At 29.8% G+C, this 25,422-nt stretch overlaps 2 protein-coding genes across 3 annotated transcripts in view; one reads left to right on the top strand and one right to left on the bottom strand.

The window, feature by feature from the left end:
- LOC119605488 (39S ribosomal protein L38, mitochondrial) overlaps positions 1-15,190 on the top strand; it is a 40,485-nt gene extending 25,295 nt beyond the window's left edge. The window contains exons 2-7 of the mRNA XM_037958632.1: positions 12,350-12,525; positions 12,596-12,751; positions 13,801-13,946; positions 14,008-14,219; positions 14,281-14,579; positions 14,644-15,190. Coding sequence (XP_037814560.1) covers positions 12,381-12,525; positions 12,596-12,751; positions 13,801-13,946; positions 14,008-14,219; positions 14,281-14,579; positions 14,644-14,930 — 1,245 coding nt within the window. The 5' untranslated portion in view covers positions 12,350-12,380 and the 3' untranslated portion in view covers positions 14,931-15,190. The remainder of the gene's footprint in view (positions 1-12,349; positions 12,526-12,595; positions 12,752-13,800; positions 13,947-14,007; positions 14,220-14,280; positions 14,580-14,643) is intronic.
- On the bottom strand, positions 15,186-25,394 carry LOC119605486 (inositol polyphosphate-4-phosphatase type I A). 2 transcript variants are annotated; one of them, XM_037958628.1, is made up of 12 exons: positions 25,095-25,394; positions 22,204-22,503; positions 20,617-20,775; positions 20,292-20,549; positions 19,439-19,758; positions 19,143-19,382; positions 18,908-19,008; positions 18,669-18,838; positions 18,413-18,599; positions 18,047-18,347; positions 16,991-17,987; positions 15,186-16,931 (listed from the first exon to the last, which is right to left on the bottom strand). In XM_037958628.1, the coding sequence occupies exons 2-12, from the start codon at positions 22,319-22,321 to the stop codon at positions 15,826-15,828; spliced, it is 3,957 nt and encodes a 1,318-aa protein (XP_037814556.1). In that variant the 5' UTR covers positions 22,322-22,503; positions 25,095-25,394; the 3' UTR covers positions 15,186-15,825. The 2 variants fall into 2 exon arrangements, with proteins under 2 accessions (XP_037814556.1, XP_037814557.1); XM_037958629.1 differs by lacking the exon at positions 25,095-25,394 and adding an exon at positions 21,032-21,092 and having other exon boundaries at positions 22,204-22,500.
- Between the last annotated feature and the right edge of the window lie 28 nt (positions 25,395-25,422).

Below are 25,422 nucleotides of genomic sequence, written 5' to 3'. Positions count from 1 at the left end.
GTGTGTACTTCTAAGTAATCAAATACATTTTTAAATAAATATTTTTATATAAGTATTTATACATTTTTAATTATATTTACCACAAATGAAATATGATTCACTTTAATTTCTTACTATGAATTTTTAAATGTAATATGTACTATTTACTAAAAAATTTAAATATCTGAAATATTGTTCGATTTCAAATTTAATCACCTTTCTCACCATGACTTTTGGTTTTGTGGACAAAAAAGTATTAAATAAAACTTTATTTTGCTAAATTTAAAAACAAAACTTTTGAAAATAATACATTATAATTTCATATGCGAGATCTCATTTTACTTTTTCGAATTCTTATAATTTAGATATTATTTGCCACAATAATTTTAGGTGCTAATTTATATTATTTATTCGCCTACCGATCACCAAAATTAGTAAATATTTCTATTAGATTTAATCTGATTTATTACAAATTACCAGTAGTAAAAAAATACTATATTTTTCTAAATATACACCATACACCCATCTAAATACAAATCGGCAAAGAGTTACTTTCTAAGTTATAAGAATAGGTCCTTAAACGACCACATTTTAGAGTTTTTCGTAAAAAATGCCGTATGCTTGGCGATAATGAGATAAAATCCGACAAATTTGTTAAAATGACCAAAAACATCATAAAAGCTCATTAAGCAATAATGAATATGAAAGCTTCTAGCGAAGTTTAATTTAGGACTTCCAAATCTTGACATATAAAACATAATATCGATATATAATTCGGGAAAATTTTCATTCAACCAAATTTCCCGAGATTTGGTTCATAATTGGTCAAGACTATACCCAGTCCAAAAAAGTTTTTATATAACCATAGTTGCATTAGGTTATGATATTGTCGACTTTCTTTTCTTACTTCTTATAATTACTTTCGGATACAACAAAAACATAAAAATTCTTTAACTTCCTGTTAACATTATAAAGAAATATTATTCTATCAATTACTTTTTCATTACATTTTATCAAAAAGTAATCATTTCTTCATAACATATTTAGCACAATTTTTTGTTGAAATATCAGCTAAATATTTTTTTCTAAATTAAGTAGAAAATCTGTTCATATAATTCAAGTACATAGGTATATTGTGACAATTTTCTTAAATTGTAAACAATTTGAAATGATAAAACTTGAAATGTCAAAACTTTTTTATGCGTTTAAACCTTGTTGATTTCCCTTTAGTAACTGACTTATTATTTAATATGTATGTATTTTTAAATTTCCGGATATATACGTAATTAAAAATTAATAAATAAATCTTGAAATTAAAGATAATTTAAATTTTAACGGATATTAATCAAAATTATTTATGCAAAACACATCGAAACAGGAGTCAATAATAAGACAACGCATAAGTTCTTTATTTTTTGTCATTTGATTAAAAATTCTAGAAACGTGCAACAGAAAGTATTTAAGAATATTTATTATTTACATTTATTTATTATGTACATACATTTGTACATAAGTAATACTTATGTATGTACAAGAAAATCTCTCAAGTATTATTTACTTACTGTAAGAAGAGTACGAGTTTGAATATGAACATAAATGACTGTAGTTTTGAATAAGAAGACAAGTATATAAATAAATTGTAAGTTTGTAGTATCTAAGAGTAGAAAAAAGTTCGTATTGAAAATCCATAAAAGGCAATAAAATCGTATTGTTGCATGCCTCCATATGTATTCGATATACAGACAAAAAAACGAACTAGATGTAGTATATAAAGTCCCGGCTATATTGGCGGAAAAACGACTATTTTTAGTATATTTAAGGACATATTTCCTGCTACTAGTGGTAGTGATTTTTAGGATGAAAAGAAATCCTTTCGCTTGGAATGAATATAAAGCCGGCCGGCCGGTATTTTAACAGTCACACAGTCACAAGCGAAACAAATTTGTCTGACAAATATTTAATGAAATGAACGTTAAAGCCAACTACTGAAGAGGGTGGGGTTCCGAGAGATATTTGTTGTTGTTTCGTTTTTCTCTCTCTTTGTGGTGGAAGTTCAAGTTCAAATTTATGTCTTTTTCGTCAATTCATTGTTGGTTGGTTTTATATTTGTTTATGGAAGTCTACTTTAATATGAAAATTGTTTAAATTTTATTATTTTTATTTAACCAAACACCAAAGGAAAGTTTAATTTGGTATAGTGTTTTAGTTATGTATATCGTTTGCAACACTTTGAACTGGGAATAATTTTTAGGGAGCGTATATCGAAACACTTCCTGAGTCGATGTAACGCTGTCCGTCTATCCGTTATTAAAGTGCAATATTCTAATAAAATTATGTACAAAGATTTCTTTTAGTTCAAGAACTAATTATAATTAAATCTAAAACCGTATGGGATTGTAAAAAAGCTCTTACCGAATACTCTCCCAGAGGTAAGGTAAGCTCACTATTTACAACGCATTTAGAGCTTACCACGTTTGTTAACTTTTAGACAACGGATGTGCATAAAGTTTAGATTGTGACAACGAATTGTTGCAATGTTGACAAAGTTGCGTGATCTACATTACATGTTGTTGTTGTATATATGTATATACTTGACAACGGATGTTATTGAAAAATTTGGTGTCAATTTGGTACCAGGCGTGTATATTTTTTTCCTCTGTGCTGACGAATGCAAAACCGCAAAGAGGGCAGAATTAAAATTATGGGCGAGAGAAACCCTTGGAATGATGAAACCGTGGGTAGAACCACAAAGATCCTATGGGGTGACCCTAACGAGAGCAGGACGAGAAGACTCCTTAAAATGAACAAGTCTGAGGTTAGTATGATGGTACGTATTCTGAGTGGACACACAGGATTACGGGCACACCTATACAAAATTGAACGTGCGGATTCAGACGAATGTAGAGCATATAGAGAGGACAGTGAAACTCTGGAGCACTTTCTTTGCCATTGTCAGGCTTTTGCCGAAATTAGATCCAAATATCTTGGAAGTGATATTATTCCGGATATATATCCCTCACGAACATTGATTGGAAAATTCTTAGGAATTACGTATAATACATTTAGTGAATACTATATAAGGTTTTTGTTTTTACCAACAAACATTTTCCATGAAAAAGAGCGCTCAACAGGCCCGATAGAGGCCTAGGTGTATTTCTTCGGAGTTGATGTAGATACATCCTCCTATCAGCCTAACCTAATTATAATTAAATACAGAACATAAATATCGGAAAGTTTAATATTTTGTTCTCTTAAAACAAGTGAAAATAAACCAATAATGTTGAAAGACCTAGAATTAGATACAGAAATACCAATTCTCATTGAATATGTCAAAATTACGATTGATACTCTTCCAATAAATGGGTCTATTTTATATAAATATAAACGTGTCTGGAATTGTAGCCCAATTGGACAATCAGTTATAAGTTGTAAAACTGATGAAATTCAACGCATTTACTATAATAATAGTTTCTGTAATTGTTCTTAAGGGTTTTCAGAGATAGGATGGATGAAAATGGTTGAAAATTCAGAATTAATTTATATTGGACCAAATAAATATAGGGTATCATATGCTCTCAGCATGAATGACTATAGCTTCTAACTTCTTTGTTCACGTTTATTTGCCTTTGGGTTGCATATACAGAAAAAAAAAACAACATGCGTGCAAAATTCGTGCTAGTAAAGGCGTTGGTGGTGGTGGTGGGAGATCTAAACGTCTGTGTTGGTTGTATTAGCAGAAGTATGGTATGGTGGTGTTTAATTTTTCTTTTAGAGGGTAAGGTCCTTTTGCAATAATCTCGCTTTAATTTCCACAAGTACTTTACCCTACATTAGTGAGTACATTCGTATAGCTGATAACTGAAAATGAGTATGTATGTGTGTGTAAATGCAGGGTGCGGCATTCTACTGAAATTTGAATTCTGGTAGCGATTTCTTAATAAGGCGCATGAATGTTGGTGGTGTACTTTTTTCAAGCTGATAACAAGGAAAGGGATTGGAGTGGAGAAAGAGAGATATAAGAATTTTGTGTGTAAAAAGTGAAATTTTGTAACAATAACAGAATAAACACAGAAATCTTCTAATATGTATGCAAATGCTTGCACAAATGGTTTTTGTCCTGGAATCGCAAAAACATAAGTATATATATATACATATGAACATTATATACATACATATTTACATATATAAGCTACCGCTCCTTAATATTTTAAAAGAAAAAAGAAATGTTCTCAAAATTAGAAATAAAGAGTATAAAAGACAGAGAGCTTTATCACCCGTTTTGCACATGCCTAATTTGCATACTCTTAATGCTGAAATTTGGCAACATTGCAAATCTATATTTGCTCTCTCCGGGTGCAATTTTATCTCTCTTCTTCTGCCTATTGTTCATCCACTCACTACCCCCTTGTTGGAATAGAAAGCATGCGTTTTAAAAAACTACCCTTTTTAACTTTCTGTCTGTTTGATGTACCTTTGTTCCAAAGGGCAATTTTCTATTCCACAGTTGTTACCATATGATATTTCTGATTATTTTTCTTTTTTTCCACTTTTTTATTGTTGCCTCATTTGCCGGCATACTCAAGTATTTATTGATTTTTATTATGTATGAACTTTTCATGTCCTTTTAGGGAAGTTGTAGTTTTTCTATAACTTTTACATACATACAAAACATTTTACATAAACATATACATATGTACGTATATATATGTACATATATATGTATGTATATATTTTACTGCACTTGGCAACTCCCGATTTTACTCATTTAGAATATGTATAAATCTAAACAAAATGCATATGAAATACGTACTTTTGAAATTCTTTAATTCTAAAATTGGTTTCTTTTTTGTATTAAAGTTGATTAAATTGTTATCTTAATATGTACTTTATAATTAATCTAGTTTAGCAATTTTTTAGTTTACCTTCAATATGCTGATTATTTATATATTTTATATTTAAATCTTATCATTCTATACGAGTGTTGGTTATGATTATGGCTAAATATCATATCTTAATTACCGCTACAAATCATATGAATTTTCATTACGCTTTTTACTCATATTATTAAAAATTTGAATTTAAATGAAATTTTGGTAAAATTTGCTTTACATAATTGATTCGATTGATTCCAGTTTAATAGGGTGGTTTGAAATGAATTCCTATTCGTTTTAAAAAGTTGTTAATGCTAGAAAATTTTTATAAAAATCGTTTATTAAAATTATGTTTTTATATGTACATACAGTTTTTTCTAGTTGTACTTGGATTAATAGCCCCTTTCTCCCCAATCACATTCTGAGCCGATTTATCTATGTCCGTCTGTCCGTGTGTCCATGTAAACCTTGTGCGCACTCTACAAGTCGCAATTTTAAAGATACACTCTCTTTTGAGGAGGACAAAGCCTATTGAAAATGGTTAAAGTGAGTCGATTATTTCGCCTAGCCACCGTACCATCCTAATAGGGCTTTTGACCTCATAATTATGTTAAATATTCTAGTAGGTATCCCGCAAAACTTTAGAACTAATATATAAGTCTAAATGATCATTTGAGCCTAGCCCCCATGCAAAGTCCCCTTCAGAAAATGATTTGGAGGTCAAATATCACATGTAAACACTAATATCACGATCTGCTTAAAGAACTTTAATGTAGACGTAAATCCCTCCACCAATAATTAGAAGGATTGGAATTAAGGTAAACCCAAATTTAATGATTTACTAAGTATTAAAAAATACTCCACATTTTTAACTAGTGTACCGAAAATAACATATTTCCCCCTTGTAAACTTATTTCCAAACCAAATTTACAGTTTTTTAATTAGGGGTTTTGCCGCAAACTCATCAATAATTAATTGTAAACTTAATTTAAATAATATTATTTTAACTATTTTAATCATAACAAAAAAACAATAAGTTACTATTTAATCGTTAATTATGACATTTATGGAAATTTTCACTCTCATACCAAATTTGTTAATGTTTCATTTCATTAAATTTGATAAAAATTTAAAAGATTTTACTTGTTTGTTGCAAATATTTAATTATTGAGTATGTAAACGATTGTTGTTTTAAGATTTTACCAATTTTGTTTTCGAATTTTTCTATTATACATTGAAGTTATGTTATTTGTTTAAAATTCTATTGGAAATGTTATTTTCAATACTAAATATGGTTATAAAGTTGTAACACTTATTAATTAAGATACGTTTAAAACTAAATTAAAAACGTTTTAGAGTTTTATGCTTTTAACTTTTTGAAGTCATATTAATTAATAATTTAATGTGTAATCTTGAAATTTTCTAAAGTTGGTGAAATTAATATTTAAAACTGGAAGAATAAAAATTAATTATTTATGTACCATGGCCAAAATGAATGAAGCTACATACACTGACTCAAACAATTGTCCGTACACCAGTCATTATAAAACATATTTTGTAATATTATCTAAAGTATTTCACCAATTCAAATAATTTTAATTTTTAGAATACGTTATAATGTTGTAATAAATTTCCCAGTTACAAAAACATTATATAATAATCTAATTGGTTTTAAGCGATTAATAAAATGCAACACTGCTAAAATTAAACTCAAAAAATTGCCCGTACAGGTAGAAAAAAGTAAATGATGCAGCTCTAAAATGTAACGGAACTTAGAAAAAAAGTTTTTTTCTTGTTGCTAATGTTGTCAGCATTGATTTAAAATCTTACTGTTGATTTTTACATTTTTCACATTTAAAATGAGTGCAAATAATAAACGTGGAACAAAAATTCCTTTAGACATCAAGGATTTAATAATAAAAATGTACAATGAAGGAAAAAGTTATGGACAAATTTCGGAAATAGTATCAAGGCCACGATCTTCTGTCCAATATGTCGTAGAAAAGTTTAAAAAATCTGGTTTGTTACAAATTTCTCCAGGTAGAGGCCGCAAAAAAATTATTGATTTACGATTAGGACGGAAAATTGAACGGATGGTGAAGCTCGATCCAAAAATGAGTGCAGTGGAAATAGCGAGAATTATTAAAGAAAGTGAAAACGTAGCTCTAAATGCACAAACAATCCGAAATTTTCTTCATCAATGCCAGTATAAGGCATGTGTACCACGTAAGAAGCCGTTTATTTCAAAAAAGAATGTGAAACTACGCTTGGAGTATGCCAAAAACTTCGTAAACAAAACGGAAGACTTCTGGAAAACGGTAATTTTTACGGATGAGAGCAAGTTTAACATTTTTGGGTCAGATGGCCGGAGATTTGTGTGGCGTAGAGAAAATACCGCCCTCGAATTAAAAAACCTCAAAGCAACAGTGAAACACGGTGGTGGTAGTGTCATGGTGTGGGGTGCTATGTCCGCAGGAGGTGTCGGAAATATAGTATTTGTTGAAACGACAATGGACAAAAATCATTACTTAAATATATTAAAAGAAAATTTAGAAGCCAGTGCAGAAAAATTGGGCATTAAAGATGATTTTCGATTCGTTCAAGATAACGACCCAAAACATAAATCGAAAATTGTATGTGAATGGTTACATAATAATGTAAAACAAGTGCTTCCACATCCTCCCCAGAGTCCAGATCTGAACCCTATAGAGCATTTATGGGGAATTTTGGAAAAAAAATTAGGCAACATACAATTACTAACAAACAAATGCTAAAAAATACAATTCTTGAGGAGTGGCGCAATATTGACAGCGAAACGACAAATAAATTAGCACTGTCAATGAAAAATCGTTTGACAGATGTCATTAAAGCTAAAGGATACCATACAAGCTATTAAAACTATTAAATTTCTAATTTAAGCTATACTTAAGTTTCAATCACTATATTGTACGGAGAATTTTTTGAGCTTAGTTTCTGTAGTACTCTTTTGTTTTTTTTATTTAATAAAATTTAAATTGTCTTTACCTCTATTGTGTTTTTATTTATTTTATATACCTAATGTAGTTTTTAAAAATACTAAACTTTTTATTGTACGATACATATTTTTTAAACTACAATAAATAATATTGTCAAAAGCTTAGTGTACGGGCAATTGTTTGAGTCAGTGTACATGCATATGTATATTCACAACGAAAGAGTTAGTACTACGTTCTGAAGGGCTATCTTAATAAACCTTCATTAGAAGTTTAATAAAAAAAACCATAACAAATACAAAATTCATAATACAGTGTTCAGTTAATATAACCTTCGAGTTCATCAAACTTTAGATACGATGACAATTTTTGCAACTATTTTCGCTTTTTTCGAAATTCCGATGATTTTAGTTTCTTAATAAAAATCTTTTGTTTTTTAAGTTGTTTATATATTTTTTTAATTCTTCAATAAATATTTATGTATGTCTGTATGTACGTTTATTCGTATATATGTTTTTGTTGTTGTTTATTTAAATGTTTATCACCAAAAGTTTTTATTAGTTTGAAAAAAGAATTAAACAAAAAAAAAAATTAATTAAAAAGTATAGCAACATTTAAGTATTGTTGTTTGTGACCATATATGGTAAAAAAATTTTCGACAATACTTTTTGGAAAATAAAAAATATATTTATTTTGCAGTAGTGACAAATAATATACGCCTTTTTAACGGCATTAATGTGACTATAATTGAACAAACTGTTAGTTTGATTGTACTCTACTTTAAAGGCGGTGCTATATAAAGTTCTTTGGTATGATTGTAACATAAAAAAAAATTATAAAATGGTAGAATAGGAAAATGCAAAACATAAAATTAAAGAAATTTTGTATTAAATTTTTTTTTTTAAATAAAATAATACAATTCTGATATAAAATAACTCAAATCATAGACAAAAAGCTTAAATGGTTTACTTATGTACATCCGCCTATGTCCTTTCAGACTATTCTAAAACAACAATCTTAACTACTTGTTGCACAAAATCTGGTCATCATTATGATAAAATAAGACTAGGAGTCAAGTGTTCAAGTGTATAGGTCTATAATATTCGACTTAACTTTATTTAAGTTCAAATAATACATTCCATTCATTTGGATTTCATATTGAGACATCCAAACATAAAATAATAAAAACAAATTTCGAATAAACGTTAATTAAAAATCGTAACAAACAAAAACAAGATTTTATTACTTTTTTTGTTTATAAAACAACAATTTTAAACATCATAATATGTATTTATGTGTATGTAGCATGTATGTGTGTTTATTTGAACTTATCAAATTGTTTACATCGTTCAGTTAACTTTTTTTTTTAACCAAAATTGGAAAAATTACAAACAGTTGATAAAAAAACACACACAGACATTAATAATAAAGAAATAAAACACCATAATTATAGATTTTTTAGACTTTTATAGACACTTTGAAATTAGAGCCATTTTATTGAAGGAGAATGATCAAGGTTAAAATTTTATTAGAAATTTGTTATTTAGTTATAAATGCAAAATGAAAATATTGAACTTATCTATTTCCTAACTATATTTTACTCTAATATAGAAATATTTTTGTTTTTTAAATTAACCCCCTTATTCACAAACAACATTTTTATTTTATAAAAGGTTGTAAACCTTTCCATACAAAATCTAATTTATAAACTGTTTATAAAATAAAAATGTTGTTTGTGAATAAGGGGGTAAATCTTTATTAATAACCGAGCTCATTGATACAAATATGTAATTTACAAAATAAATTAAAAATTTTTTATTATTTTTACTATTTGTAATATCATTTTGTAATGATCGGCTCTCAATTGTCTTAAACGTCCATAATTGACCCGTAACCGTTATGAAGTTCAGCATAATTAACTTCTATATAAAAATAAATTTCTCCTACAAATGATGACCGGCCCATATATGACCCTAACTCCCATATAAAGGCCCTTTAAAAAAGTTAGTTTTTCATCAATAAATTGCTTAAATACATAGGTAAAATTAAACATAAATTTTTATAAAAAAAACAAATAATTTTGTAATATACTACTCATAACTGGTATAGGGTATCAATTGGTTGGATATGACCGACTATATATTGTTATTTGTTTATTTATACATCAATTTGAATTTAACGGTACCATTTTATTTTCAGAATTACTGTGATTTGTTCATGTCATGAACACCACCAGACTATTGTGAATTAATGATTATGAACAGCTGTTGTGAACTGTCAAAAAATTCAATTCAATTCAGAGACTTGCGACGATTCGGCTTAAGCCGACTAAGCCTAGCCGTCGAACAAAATGTCAAAGCCGCCGCCGCCGACAATTTTTCAGCTTAATATTTGAAAATTTCGAAAATCATGTCGCTTACGTCTAGTGCTGTAATATTCTACTACTTTTGATTACTCAATACTACTCAATACTTTTCGTTTGGGTACTCAATACTACTCGATACTTTTAACGGTTTTATTTTAAATTAAAAACGAGGAATTTTTCCTTTTTTTAAGTAAAGTTAGACCAGACATCACACCTCTTTTGAGACATTTTATTTTTTTAGATAGCGTCGATAAATATTTGTAACTTTTTAACTATTATTGCAGTGTTTAAATTATTTTTACATTGATTTGATATTGCTAAGAGTTGCATTTCTAATAATGATATGGTCTATATTAGATTTTAGAGCTGTATTTTTTCACATCATAGCCGTTAAATTTAAATAAGTTAAATCCATATACAAGTCTGAAAGTATTGAGTAACTACTTTTTAGTATTGAGTACCCAAAAAATAGGGCAAATACTCGATACTCGATACCCACTACTCAATACTTTAACAGCACTACTTACGTCCATTTTGCAAAAAGGGGTCGATATCAATCGAAATCTCTATAGGCCATAATTGACCCTGCCCCCTTCAGAAATTGATTTGAATATTTTTGTTGGAACGAAAATATGTCTACCAAAATTTATGGCGATCGAAGCGTAATTCACCCTAAACCCATATGAAATCTTCTTCAGAAAATGACTTAAACGCACATAAATGGCTTTCAAATGTCGATGTAATAATGGAATTCGATGAAAAAAACTTTTTTAGGAACCGAAACCTATATTTATGAAAAATAAAATTATGAGGATCGGACCGCCAATATAACTCTTTTACAGAAAATCAATTTATAGCTAATACATCATTCCAAAAGTTATCATTATGATAGAATTATGGTAGAATTAAAAAAATATATTAAATTGTGGAGAACTTGGTCCATAATTGACCCAATCCCACATTTAAGTCCCTATTCCGAAAATCACGCTGACGTTCTTATTAATCTAATTATCAAAGTCCATATATATATATGGATATGACCACTTCCGAAATTTGCTTTTTTACGACATATGATTTGCCAAATATAACTCTTACTTCTTAATTATTTTAATCATAAAGAAATTACCGCTAAAATAGGAATAGTCTGCCTTTAGAGTTGCGAGTTTTCATACACTCTAATAATGTTTTTAAAGCGAAACTTTTGGAATATACTTCAATCTCTTTGTGATCCCTTGATGTTGTTCTGGTTCTGATTATCCCTAACTGGACCTATTTCATTCGTTTATCTTGGAAACTATTACAGTTAGAATTTTAAAATTTTGCACGAAGAACTTTAACATTTATGTAATAAATTGGCGGACTACCAATGAGGGGAGCGGAACCTCCCATATGAATTAAATACAAAAATTCGTTTATCTGTGAAACTAATAGAACTAAATTCTTAAAATTTTGCGCGAAGAACTTTAATATTAATCTGAACATTTTGGTGAAAAAAAGGGCGGACTTTCATCTGGGGGGCTTGGATCTCCCATATGAATTAAATAGAAAAATTCGTATATCTGAGAAACTATTAGAGCTAGAATCTTAAAATTTTACTGAAGAACTTTGACATTCTTGTGAACATTTAGAGAATAACGGGCGGACTTTCAATGGGGGCTTGGCACTTCCCATATGAATTAAATACAAAATTTCGTATATCTGGGAAACTATTAGATTATGCAAATTTTTCATAGATTAAATTAAAATCTTAATTAACGTTAAGAAAAATTGGCGAAATTGCAATAATTTGCGTGGAATCTTCCATAGGGTCAAATATAGGCCGATCCTCGTAAAACTTGGAGAAAGGATTTGTTTTTAATTTTTAAGAATTTTTTATCCATTCCTGCATAATTTCTCACACAACTTTGTGCTTGCTCTGTTTTGTTGTTATAAACAATATATTTGCTTCCAAAATCCCACTTTCTGATCTCTCGGATTCCGTTTTTATTTAAAATCGTTGAAAATTTAAAAACTAAACTTAGTTGAAAACTTAGCCGGCTTACAGTCGATTTTAAGCTGCCGCCGACATATTTAGTGTCAGTCGCCGCTGCCGTTAATATTTGTCGGCGCAGGGCTCTGGCGTGAGAAAAGTGAGTTTTCTTTCAACTTTCGGTATAAAATAGATTTTAAGAATTTTAACATAAAAATATAAAAATGGCTTTAAGTAACTTATTATTTAAAGCCCAACTGCAGCAAAGTGTACGCTCCACAACTCCATTAATTTTGGCCAGTCGTCAGGGCCATACAATTAGAGGCAAACCACCCGGTGTGGCCAAAACGATTGAACAACGTTTGCAGGGTAAGTGAACTGCCGAATGGTGTTGTAATCAATTTGTATATATTAAGTATAAAGTTTTCTTCATTTTTAGAGGAGAATGTTAAAGATCCAGAGTTGACCGCTAGAGTCAATATTGGTTTTCCAAAATTGAAGTCCACACGTTCGGAACAGTTAAAGGAACGCTTAAGTTATGTTAAAGCACAACGTGCTAATGGTGAACTAGAGAAAAAGGCCAGGAGTAATGAATGTAAGTACAAGTTCTATAAGTTTTTTCATCAAAAGCATTTGATAATTGGTTTTCATTAAATTTGGATACCTATTCCTTCAATCAATATATCAAACAGATAAAAACTTCTTTATATGATAATTTCTATTGCATATACCTTCATATTTGAGATTTCTGCATTTCAATCCGAATCAAAATTTTCTCCGTTTGGCAACTTTTGTATTCTGCATTTCGATTCGAAGCTCCGTCACTAAAATAACAACTTACAAATACATAGTTACGATCGTAATGCAGAATACACACACAATCATAAAGCATTGAAATAAAATGGAATTGCTTCTTCCTTTTCTTACGATTCCGTTTTTTGTTGGAATACCACTTTTTGATCGTAGGGTAACTGAATGTGGAAACGTAATCGAAATGCAGAATAGGGGTGAATGTGGAGTAAAATTGACTCTAACCCTAATAAAGTATTTTTTAAGTTATAGATATTTTTTTCCTATTATAAATGTAAATCAAAACTTCCTGTATTGAGTTTCTACATTAAAATTTAAGCTACATCAACTAGATGAACACAGCAGGGTATACATTGGGTATACAAAATATATTAAGTTTGTTGCTTCACATTAAGCTCAGGTTTGTCAGAACTACTTGTGCAAAAACAAACTAAGATTGGTACAATACATCGTATTAACGAATCGGGGAAATTTCCCCACTGTATGTAACTATACTGCCGTTCTTGTTTGTAGTCACACAACAAGGTTTATTAATCTTCGTTGTTATGATAAGAAGCTCGTAAAAATAATTTCCATTCATTTGTACATGTTTAGTTTAAAAAATAGAAAAACGATATAGAAGACTTTAAACCATTATTTTAAAGTCGCGCTGCTATAAATAGTGAAATACTTTTATATTCTAATTTTATTAAAAATCCTAAGTGTGTTTTATTTAAAAGTTCTTTGTTAAGAATCAAAGAGAAATAAAAAAAAAAAATCATCCTCATATCATTAACCAAAAATAATTAAATATGTAAAGCGAATTATGTACTTAATAAAACCACACAATTTTAGTACTTATCGACTTGAGTGAAGTGCAAAAGGATTATGCAAATACAACACGAGGTTATGATTTGCGCGTATTAGCTGACCATTACGGCATATTTGAGGATCTTTTTGGTGCCGCATACTTTGTACCACGCGTTAACCTTAATATCCAGGTATGAGAAAAAACCGAAACACCAATATTGAAGAAGTTAAATACAAATAAATAAATTTTAGTATCAAGCAACTGAGGATACATTGATTCCAGTCTATAATGGCAATATAATTAAGCCCTTGGAAGCTAGACAAGCTCCTTTGGTAACATTCGATGGTTCAACGGACCCTATAACAGGCAAACCTACCAATGGAGATTCTTATTGGACATTAATTGCTACAAATCCAGATGGTCATTTTACTGAAAATGATAAGGAATATGTACATTGGTTTGTGTAAGTGGAATAAAATCGTTAGCCGAAGATGTAAATTGTTAATTAATTTTATACCATATAGAGGTAACATACCTAATGGTGATGTACAAAAAGGTGACGTTATAGTCAATTATTTGGCTCCTTTTCCCCCCAAAGGTGTTGGCTATCAACGTTTTGTTTTTGTGTTGTACAAACAGAATAAGAAAATGGACTTTAGTTCATTAAAATTGTCAGCCGAGGACAATGTTAACTTAGATAAACGCACCTTCAAAACATACGATTTCTATCGCCAGCATCAGGATGATATAACACCTGCTGGTTTGGCCTTCTATCAAACTAATTACGATAAATCCTTAACTAAATTCTATCACGATGTTTTGAGTAAGTAGTCATTACAAAAAGATGTTTATAAATTATATGCTTGATAAATTTTACCTCGTATTAGATTTAAAGGAACCCATATTCGAGTACGATTTCCCAGAACCCTATTTGGCCGATCAGAAATTCTTCCCATTGAAGCAGGCCTTCAACTTGTACATGGATCGTCACCGCGATATGAAGCAAGTGAATAAGGAATATTTGGAACGTAAATTGGCAAAAACGCATCCATTTGATGGTCCAGATAGACCATTGAAATATCCAAATGCTCATCCCATTAAGGATACTCCATCTTGGTTAAAAACGGAAATTAGGAAAGAACGTTTAAAAATTGGTCGCATTATTGATTATTAAAAATTGAGTGGAGAGTTGTTAAATTTTGTTAAATCATCCTAGAATAAAGTAACAATATATAAAATCATGGAAAAGTTGTGTATTTAAAACGTACTTAAAAAGTCTTATATTCCATTGTATTTCGTGTTTCTTTCCTTAATAAACTTTTCGGTATCATAAGGTCTATACATATTTTATTAAAATGTTTAATTTGTGGCTCTTGACATTTCCACTGAATCCATCTACTGATTTGTTCAATAATAAAATATTGTTCTGTTATATTTGAATTCGTTTTTTATTTAAATTTTTTTCTTTTTACCCAAAAAGTATATCGTTCATTTGCCACAAAAGAGACTAAACGGAAACATTTTATTTGAACAGCGTCCAGACCTCAGTTCAGAATTTCTGCTTCCAGTCAAGCGATTTTAATAAAAATTAAATGATTGAAATTTATTTTTACACTCTCTTATTTATGTCCCTTCTGTCGCTAATAACGATGTGATTTTTCTGATGTTTTAACATTTTATAATTGGTATTAAATATTTGGCACAAACTTTTTCGTTAAAAATATTTAAAATTATGTTTAAAACAATAAAAAAGTACATAGTGTTTTATAAATTAAAATTGGTTTAACAATAAATTAAAATTTTTACAATAAAAGTGTTTAACATAATGTAAAAACAATAAATGTATTAACAGGTTTAAGATATTTTAAATATGCATTTACCTGCAACAACAATACTTCAACCATAAATTTAAATCTAAATGTGTTTGAATAAGTTCAAAACTAAAGTACATGTGCTTTAAAATGTTGGATTTAAGCGTAAATTCATCTTAAGTTCAATCTAAATTCTAAAACATTTTCATTTAACAATTTGTATGTATGTAGTTAAAAGGAGATTCCGCATTGCTACCTTTAAGTCTCTGCCTTGCCATAAGCTCCAACCGGTGGCCTATACATGGCTGGCAAACTTAAAACTTGAGGCAAATTGAAAGCATATTTACGTTTATCAATATTCTTGTAGACATTATCCATACGACAGCCCTCGCTTCTCATGGTATTTAAAACGTATGGAACACTTTTTGCTGGCAATTGAAATTCTTGCACCAGTACCCGACACTGTTCCAATGTTACAGACATTCCAGTTCGATCTTTGGCACTTTTGCACGAAGTGAACCGTAGACCAGACATTAGGCGACACGCATCTTCTGCTAAGTGTAAGATTTTTACATTTTTCGATACATTGGCCTTCAGTTGTTCTTCCATAAAATTCAAAATATTCAACAGAAGTTCAGAGGCCGGTTTATGTGGTTCATTTTTACTGGGCGTCTCTGGTGCTTGTAGAGGCAATTTACGGAATCGAGAATAATACTGCTTGAGTCGTACATAATTGTCCCAATTGGAACGATGCTGCTCTCGGGTGCGTCCCACAGCCTCGGCAAGTGTGGCCTTTTCGTTGATGCCAATATTAAAGAAAACTGGTGTAACCTTAAAGTTGACCGTTTGTTTGGTGGGTAAAAGAGCGTAGACATATTCGGGTATAGGAAGATGAATACACAAAGATTGCCTAGAACCATTTATACGAGGTATAGGTACCGATTGTTGATCGTTGTTTGGCATATTGCAACGCACTAATATGAATTCCACAGCCAGTAAATCTTCTATTGCAATACACATATCACCCCACATGTCTATTTCACTGCCATAGAGTGATAGTAAACCTTCGAAATAGGCCAGAGGACCCAGATCACACAGTATTTTTATAAAGTTGTGCGTTATTTCATTGCCCCACAATTTAGCCATCAATGCACTTACAAGTGCTGTTAATGCTTGTGAAAAACAAACATCTCTTCTGTACATGATTTCTAAATTCATGCTAATTCTATCCATATTCTGTTGTAAACGTTGTACTGAATGCATAAGACGTGCCGTTTTTAACAGACCATCCATGGCATGACGCAATTTACGCATCGACGGCCGTAATTCTGACGCCCAATCGGTAGTAAGAGAAAGATCGAGGCCTGAAAATTCAAAATGTTAATAAATGTGATTGAAATACAATTTTTTGTAGAGGGCTCACCATCGGTAAATTTATTTCCTTTCTTTGTGGATGATATCGGATTATCATTTGCCGGCATGGATTGTGTTAAATCCAAATTTAAACCATTACTATTTCCATTTGGAGAATGGCCACCTTCGGCATACTCTTTATTGTCAACACAAGAAGTTGCCTGAGAATTGCCGTTATCTACAACATCTGGTACTGGATTGTTGCTAAATCCTGACCTTTTCATGGCCACTTTAGGATGTCTTAAGCGTATTGCTGGGCTACCGCAGCGCCCGCATAAAAATTTAATTTTACTTACTAAACACATGACACTAGCTTCGATATTTAGTTGGGTTAAATCCAAAGGTTCTGGCTCTTCAGTGGGTCTATAATAATTGGCCGACGGAGATGTACTCATCATTTTTGTGTCCAAAAATCGTGCATTACGAGATGAGGCAAAAACTGTGCAACTCGTTAATTCATAACCATAATCCGTTCGTGCATTAGCCATTATATGTGGTGTTTTTATTGGTTTGGAGCAATTCAATGTTCCTTCTTTCGCTTGACTAGGAGGTGACTCATCCAAATCAATGAGTTTGATGGGCGAAGTGGTCAATTGATCCTCGTCTTCTTCAACAAAATTATTTTCGTTGTATTCAATATTTGAGTTAAGATTCACTGGAAGTGATTGGAATGTGGCTTCTTCGTTTTCATCTTGAGTATTTTGAGATTGTATTTTGCATTGAGATGATTTTTGTTTAGCATTTCTTTGTAATTGTTCATTGTATGCACGTACTGTGTGCTGAAGGTTGTGTATGGCATCAATGTCCAAAGTTAGCGAAGGTGAATGTTTCAATTGGGTCAAACTATTGGAGCGAACGAGTTTATAGTTCAAATTTGTTGTTGGTGTTTTAGCTCTAGGCCATAAATCGGGTGGTGCTATGACAGGAGTAGAGAAATCTTCTAATTCGGGCGACTTTAATTCCAAATCATTCAACTGTTGAGTAATTTTCCGAAAAGGTGACATGGGCTAAAGAATGGAAATTAGTATTTAAATTAGTATTTAATTGAATTGTATTTACTAGTTACCATTAAAACGTTATCTGGTTCTTCGATAATACGATGTTGTTCTATGAATGAGAAGGCTTCTTCCACTAAATTTGGCTCCCAAATATTTAATAATGTTTTGGTTTTTGTAACCATTTCATTGCACAAAGGCATCATGCCTTTTTGATTTTTCTGCTTTGCCAATGCCAGCAACTGAGACATTATCTCGACAATCTCTTTGCGTAATTGTTTAATTGCCTGTACAGCATCATTTGCGGCTTGTACTTTACAATTATTGCTCACTTCAAATTTCGATGGTGATTCTTTGGTTTCTTGTAAAAGTCTAGTAATTTAAATATAAATTTCATTAGTTAAAGAAAACAATTATTATCTTATTTAAAACTATACTTAATTAAACCTCCTGTTTTGCCCATTTTACCAGCATGTCTGGTAAAGGCTCCCACTGTTATGATATCCAAAACACCAGTACGATTTAATGAGTCATTTTGTGACCACATGCGTTGCAAATGTAAATTTACTGGTATAAATTCTAAAGATTCATCTGTTTTTACCGAAGACTTTTTAAAGAAAGTGCCTAAAAGCATATACATATTTATAAAAGGTGTAAACAAATTGAACAATTCATATGTATTTATTTTATCACCTTCTTCTTTTATAATTTGTTGTAAATTTTGTTTAGCTTGTGAATAGTCATTTAGTAGCTTTAAATGTTTGTCCAACAAATCCATTTGTTTACGTCTCCACTCACCGCCAAGTTCGCCCATTCCGGAAATTTCCTGCAGCAATTCTTTTTCACGTAAAATCCAAATTGATCTATAATTTTAATTATTATTTTTTTTTTTTAATTTAAATACAATTTTCTTTTTAAATATTTCTACTTACAATAGTTGGTGTGGTATACTGAAGCATAATTTTGATTCCATTAAGGTTTCGTGAACACTAATATCAGCACCTAGACTGGAATTAAGCCTATAAGTGTGTATCTGTTAAGTAGAAAAATTATTAAATGAAAATCTTATTTCAATTTCAAGTATTTATATGCTTTAATAATGATAAACAATTTAAGGTGAATTTGAATTGCATTTTCTATGTAAAAAATTTCTAATATCATGCTAACCTTTGGATTTGCAAATATCCTTTGTATACTGCCCTGAAAGGGAACAAATAATTTCACTCCTAATTTTGGTGGCAAGGATTGTGTACGCCTATGACCTTTAGTTTGTTGTTCAAAAACCTGTGTAGTAGATCGTGGCGGAGGTTGCAATTGTTTATCAGTATCTGGAGCCCATGAAGCAATATTTATGAAACCACATTCACCATGCACAGATCTTAAAGGTATGCGAAATCGTGTGGCATCCTAAGGTATTTTAAAATTTATAATGATTTACAATATGTCTCCGTTTAGAAATTTACCTGTATTGCACCTAAAACCACTTCAGCATAACCGATGGGTACCGAAGTTGAGGAAACTTTTTCTCTAACATCGTAAACTGTGAATCTTAGGGGAGTATCGGCATTAAAACCATCACTATTTTTAAAGCTCATAGTACACAAAAATTGAGGATTTTTACAATTTTCTATAATTTCTGTACGAGCATAATCTCGCCAAATTATATCATCTCCTGAAATGAGTACAGCACATACAACTCTTGGACAGGGCAGACGACCATTATCAGCACATGGTAAATTATCACATGATAATGCAGATTCACAAATCGGTATTTCTGATAAATCTGTAAATTTGAATAGAAAGTAGAAAAAAAAAATACTTATTAGATTTAAACTATTGTAGTTGAAAAATCTTTTGAAGATTACCTTTAAAAACTTAACAATTAAAAACTCTGTTTTCTTTAGTAACATTAGAATTCAAATATTTTTATTTCAATTCTTATTAAAATAAGTAATTTTATAAAAATAAAGCTAAATTTAAATAACGCTACAAATATTCAGACTGATTATTTTAGTTGACAAATTCATTGACCAAAACCATTAAAAACATATAAACTAAATATGTATATGAATAGAATTAATATTTTTTGTTAATTTGAATTTGTTTCGAATGTATGTAAATTATATAGAATTATAAAATGTATGTGAATATTACAACCAAACCAATTTCCCTGCATCTCAATCAATAACTTAAACTAGTTTGTACAAATAAAAGGCACAACACGAATTTTAAAGGAAACAAATACAAATTATAAATTCGGTACAAAGAAAATAACTTAAGAAATGAGAAAATAAAATTAAAATTGTATAAGATCACCTTCTTCGACGTTCGCCTTCGAACTTTTGGCAGAGTTCAAATCTAAAAGTCCCGCCAATAAGGTGGCATCGTTAGCGGGCGCATATAAGGGCAAACCCTTTTCAATACGATTGCCCATGGTTATTGCAATTTGGTCTTCCAAATATTGTATTTGTTTGTTCAAGTAAGAGTATGAAGCCAGCTGAATACTCTTGACCCAATCTAAACGTTCTTTGGCTGTGCGCGTAGAAATACGCTGAGGTAAACTGCCTTCGAATTCTGTAATAATAAATTAATACGTTAATATGCATAAATAAGTTTTTATATTTTCAAAATTTTAGCTTTCCTAATATAAATACAAAACCGTCAAATTCTCTTTCTTCACTTCGTATTAAAGGGCGGCAATTTTCTAAAACCAATACGCCGGCCGGCTGTGATAGTGGATCGTGATCTTTAAGATAAAATAACAAATTGCCTCGCAATTTACACCAACGAGGATAGTTAACTGGAAAAATATAAAAACATTAAAACTAAGTTAAACTAATGATTAATATATTGTTAAAGAATTAAAAAAACTGTGTTTAAAATGTGTACTTTTTATCTACAGATAGTTTTGTTACTCTAGTGAAGCATATTTTATATTGCGTTAAATTTATTTAAAGGTTTTCGTAGTGATAAATAGAAACGATTTTAAAGGTGAAATTCATTTAACTAAGTACAAAGTGATTATGTTTTTTGATAAATGTGTTAATTTTTATTACCTATGCATGCATGGACATGTTTTATTATACATTTTTGTAAAAAATTGAATTATTCCTCAACCTGTGGAATATTAAAAAGTTTTAATAAATTACTTTACGTTTTGTTGTGTTTCTAAATGAAATATAATTTAATTACTCGCTTTTCCCATTAAAAATAAAAAATATTTTTTGGAATGGTCCTCAGATTAAAAAAAAAAACTTCCAATTTCTTTGAAATGGGTCTTGAAAAGTACCTAATTTTGTTTAAGTTTTTTGGACCATAAAATAAGTTTTAGTTCGTTTATTTTAGCTTTTTATTGAAATAGGCGTCAAAACTGTCTTAATTTTTATACAGAAAAATATTAAAAAAATGTTTGGTTTGGTCCATTTAAGAATTTTTTATATTATTTTGGAATTTATATACACCTTCCCAGCAAAAAAATTTTGCAGTAGTGCAAAGTGAATGCAAGTTTCATGGCATCTTTAATAACAGTGCTAATACAACTCATTCTAAATGCCTTCCAAAATTCAACCTATTCCGCAGTAAAAAATTCTTTAAAACTTCAAAAATTAATTCAGATTGTTAATTTAATCAAACGAAATTTATGTGTTATTAGAAATATTTTTGATTATTAATATTATTTTGTATATTTTCCCATATATATTTTAATATTTTCCTTAAAAATATTTAAAATATCTTCTAAAAATACAGACAAAACAGATAGCTTGAACCAATGAAACCTCGTTTTCGAATCATCGAATTAGCATTGGTTCGATTATTCATCTTGCACCTCTGATTAAACGACATCTTTGTCATGTAACATTTTGCTGGGTTATAATGTACTAAAAGTCGTTTTGAGGACCAGAAATACTGATATCAATCGCTCGTAGGGAACCTGAGGCACTTTTCAAAAAAATGATTTTTTATTTTTCTCGTATTTAGTACGTCGTTTGAGAGGTATTCCTATAAAAGTGGTCCACGAGACACCCTAATGAACAAGTAATTATATAAATTTTTGAAATGTTTCAAATATAATCTTTTTATTTTTGTAATTGTTGTTGTTGCAAATATAAAAAAAAATCATACAAACTTTAACACAACATACTCATCATACAAAGTATGTTAATATATTGATAAAAACTATTTAATAAACGTATAAAGTTTGAGAGAAACGAAACATGTTAATAATTACCTTCTGCTTTGCGAAAGAAACCCTCTTGTCTTTCAGTTATAATTAAAAGTCCTTCTTTTTCAAATTTTATTGTGGGATTTGAGGCCAATGTCGCTAATTCGGCCTTGTTGAAACGCATATTTTGGAGCTGCTATATGAATTTTTGGAATCAACGCAAATCCCAAATTTGGCAAAAATAAACGCGAATCAAATTAATCTCAATAACGTCTCAACAGCAGCAAATTGTCGATCAACTCTTAATTAAGTGTCTTTACATTTATAATACTTAACTTTGAAGTGTTTAATTTTGAAGTATAAAAGCTGAAAACAAAAAGCAATGAAAGAAATGAATTAATTCAAAAGCAACAGATAAAGCAAATTGTTTACGATTTAAATATAAACTTGCACTCAGTGTTTGTGTTATTTTAAAGTAAACAAATACGAGGTATGGGACTTAAATGAGTTCTATTTTAATAATTAGTTATTTAATCCTTGTAAATAAAATAATATAAATGCAACACTATATGCTATAAATTATAGGAATAAACAAATATCTGTTAGTTCACAAAGCATGACATCAAGGAGAGAATAAATACATACATATGTATTTATGTATTATTTATAAAAACTAGTTTTTTGTTGGTTTATCTAAAGACAATGTGTCTGCAATTGCTTTTTCAACTTTTTCTTAAATAAAACAGTGTTAAGATAAGCGTGGGAAGTTCACTTTTTACATAATTTTTTATTATCATAAACTAATAGTATTATGAGGATTACATAAGCAAAATTGAACAACTAATTAGCGGGTTTCAATTACTTTTTTTTTGACATGTAGCTTAATATTATCCGAACAAATTTTATGTTTTTCTGCGAATTTGGAAATTCGAATATATGATAGCATTATTATGGTTTAAAATTTGTAACTGAATTTTGAAGGAGTTTCAGTGGCTAATGTAAAAATTCGAAATTCAATTAAAATTCAGACTTATTTTGAAAAAAAATAAAATATTTGTAGTTATGATCGAATAAATTTTGAACTTTTCAATAATTTTTATTAATTTTCAACTAAAACAGAAGTGTACAAAATAAACAAATTGCCAAAGCATGAAATGAAAATTGTATAAAATATTCATACAGTATTGCTCGAAACCAAAGCAACTTTTTCTTTAACAAAATATATGTGTTGTGTCTACATTAGTGGAGCCTTTTAAATATCGATTTTGTATATTAATGTCTAAAACTAACTGGTGTAAATTGTTAGACTAATCGGATAACGGTATTCCTTGTCGGAAATCAATTGAAAAGTGTAAACTTTTAAGAAGCTAGCATTATTACGAATTTATAAACTAATTTTTGTATATTTTATTCATATGGGAGGAGCAACGCCCCCATTCGTAGTTCGCCAATTTATTACCCAAAATGTTTACATGGATGCTAAAGTTCTTCGTGCAAAATTTGATGGTTCTAACTCTGCTGCTAAGTACCCTGCTGCTAGTACAAACACTTTATCTGTTATATTTTCTCAGATATACTGATTTAAGATTTTCTTCATATGGAATGTGTCACGCCCACGCCCCATTTCGCCCATTTTATATAAAAGTATTCTTATGGATGTCAAAGTTGTCCTTACAAAAAAGTAGACTATAGTCCCTTTCAGACATACAGGAAAACAATGTGAAAAATCGGTCCAGCCGTTTAGCTGTCTATAAAGTCCAAACATACACACATTAATTTTTATATATGTATATGCAGATAAGATTAGGTCGAAATGCTAAGAAAATATAAATTTTTAAACTCTGATAACATGCATAACACCACTTATATTCTTCATTTCGTTACGGAGCGATCGAAAAAGGGTATTCCATCAAAAAACGTAGTCGGAAGAAAAAGAAGAAGCAATTCTATATTCTTTACTTTACGATTGTGTGTAATATAATTAACAAGTTCAACTCAAATTTTTTCCCCTAGATTTTTTGTTATTTAACATAACAAGGAAAAGCTGCTTAGATTTTGAACAATATTGTATGTTCATACTCGTATGGATATACATATGTCTGTATCTATATACAAATGCTTTAACACCTTACACTTACTCCATGGGTATATGACAAAAGTACGAAGTGAATAACGTCAACAAAATAACAAAAAAGTACGAAAATTAATATGTTAAAGTGGGCAAAGCCAAAAACCGCAGCCACACCGACCGACAAACTGGCAGACAGAAACACAAAAAATCAAATAACTCGTAGATAAAGTGATTAGTAAAACGGAAAAAGTCATACATATTATATGACCGTAGTATTTGTATATGGATAGGCATGTAAAAGAAATGGGTTGTGGAGATTGAAATAGTCAGAAAAAATAATGAAATAGTAAAACGAAAGGGTCACAAAAGAAAACCCCAAAAATTGTTATATTAATAATAATTGTAAATGTTTAAACAAAAAACACGTTATACGAAAGAAGTAATTATTCTTATACAAAAAGTTATGTATAATGGAACTGCCTTTCCTCTGCCACTTTGGCAACTTGTTACATTGTTTACATTTCGGAAATTATTGAATTGATTTAATCTTCTTTTGGAATAAATAGTTTTTCAGAAATTGAACACAGCAGGTGACGTAGAACTATTACATCTTGGTGTTAATGTGTTTAACAGACAGAGAAGAGATCAACGGATTGTTTTTTTATTATAACAACTGAAGATTCAAGAGGAAGGGAAATCAATACATACAGATGCATTATATTAAGGATGTTGGTTAAAAGAGGGGGTGGAGGGGGCAGCAAATTGAAAGATGCAATCATTTTCTTTATATAATATACACTAATTCTTAAGACTTAAGTATATAGTTATATTTAATTACCATAGATTTAACTTATTGGTTTTAGGAGCAATATAATTAATAAATTACCTCTTTTTCATGCACAATTTTTAATACACAATATTTATTCTTAAGTGTAACACATGAAAAAAATAATTGTGAAATCTGATTAAAAGAATCTTATCATTCGACTTGTACTTTCTTAAATTCTTTGTTATTTAACTTGTTAATTAGATTGATATTTTTTCCTACAATTTCACTTTTTTCCACCAGTAATGCCTCCAGCATTGTATGCACACTAACAACCTGCTTAAAATAAATTTCTTCTGCGACTGAAAAAATTTTCCTTGTTTTTTCTTCTTTTTTTTTTTTGCAATTTTCCTCTGCCTGTTTGTTTTTTCTTCATTTGACATTTCTA

The sequence above is a fragment of the Lucilia sericata genome, unplaced genomic scaffold, assembly GCF_015586225.1.
Source record: "Lucilia sericata isolate MDLA Ls3-8-SP2 unplaced genomic scaffold, ASM1558622v1 Contig000490F_arrow, whole genome shotgun sequence".
In the NCBI taxonomy this organism is placed as follows: domain Eukaryota; kingdom Metazoa; phylum Arthropoda; class Insecta; order Diptera; family Calliphoridae; genus Lucilia; species Lucilia sericata.
This window is presented reverse-complemented; position numbering and strand designations above follow the sequence as displayed.

Coding starts and splice junctions, on each gene's coding strand:
- LOC119605486 (XM_037958628.1), bottom strand. CDS start 22,321: ATGCGTTTCAACAAGGCCGAATTAGCGACATTGGCCTCAAATCCCACA. Junction 19,759..20,291: donor GAAGGCGAACGTCGAAGAAG/GTGATCTTATAC, acceptor TCAAATTTACAG/ATTTATCAGAAATACCGATT. Junction 18,839..18,907: donor AGTATACCACACCAACTATT/GTAAGTAGAAAT, acceptor TTAAAATTATAG/ATCAATTTGGATTTTACGTG.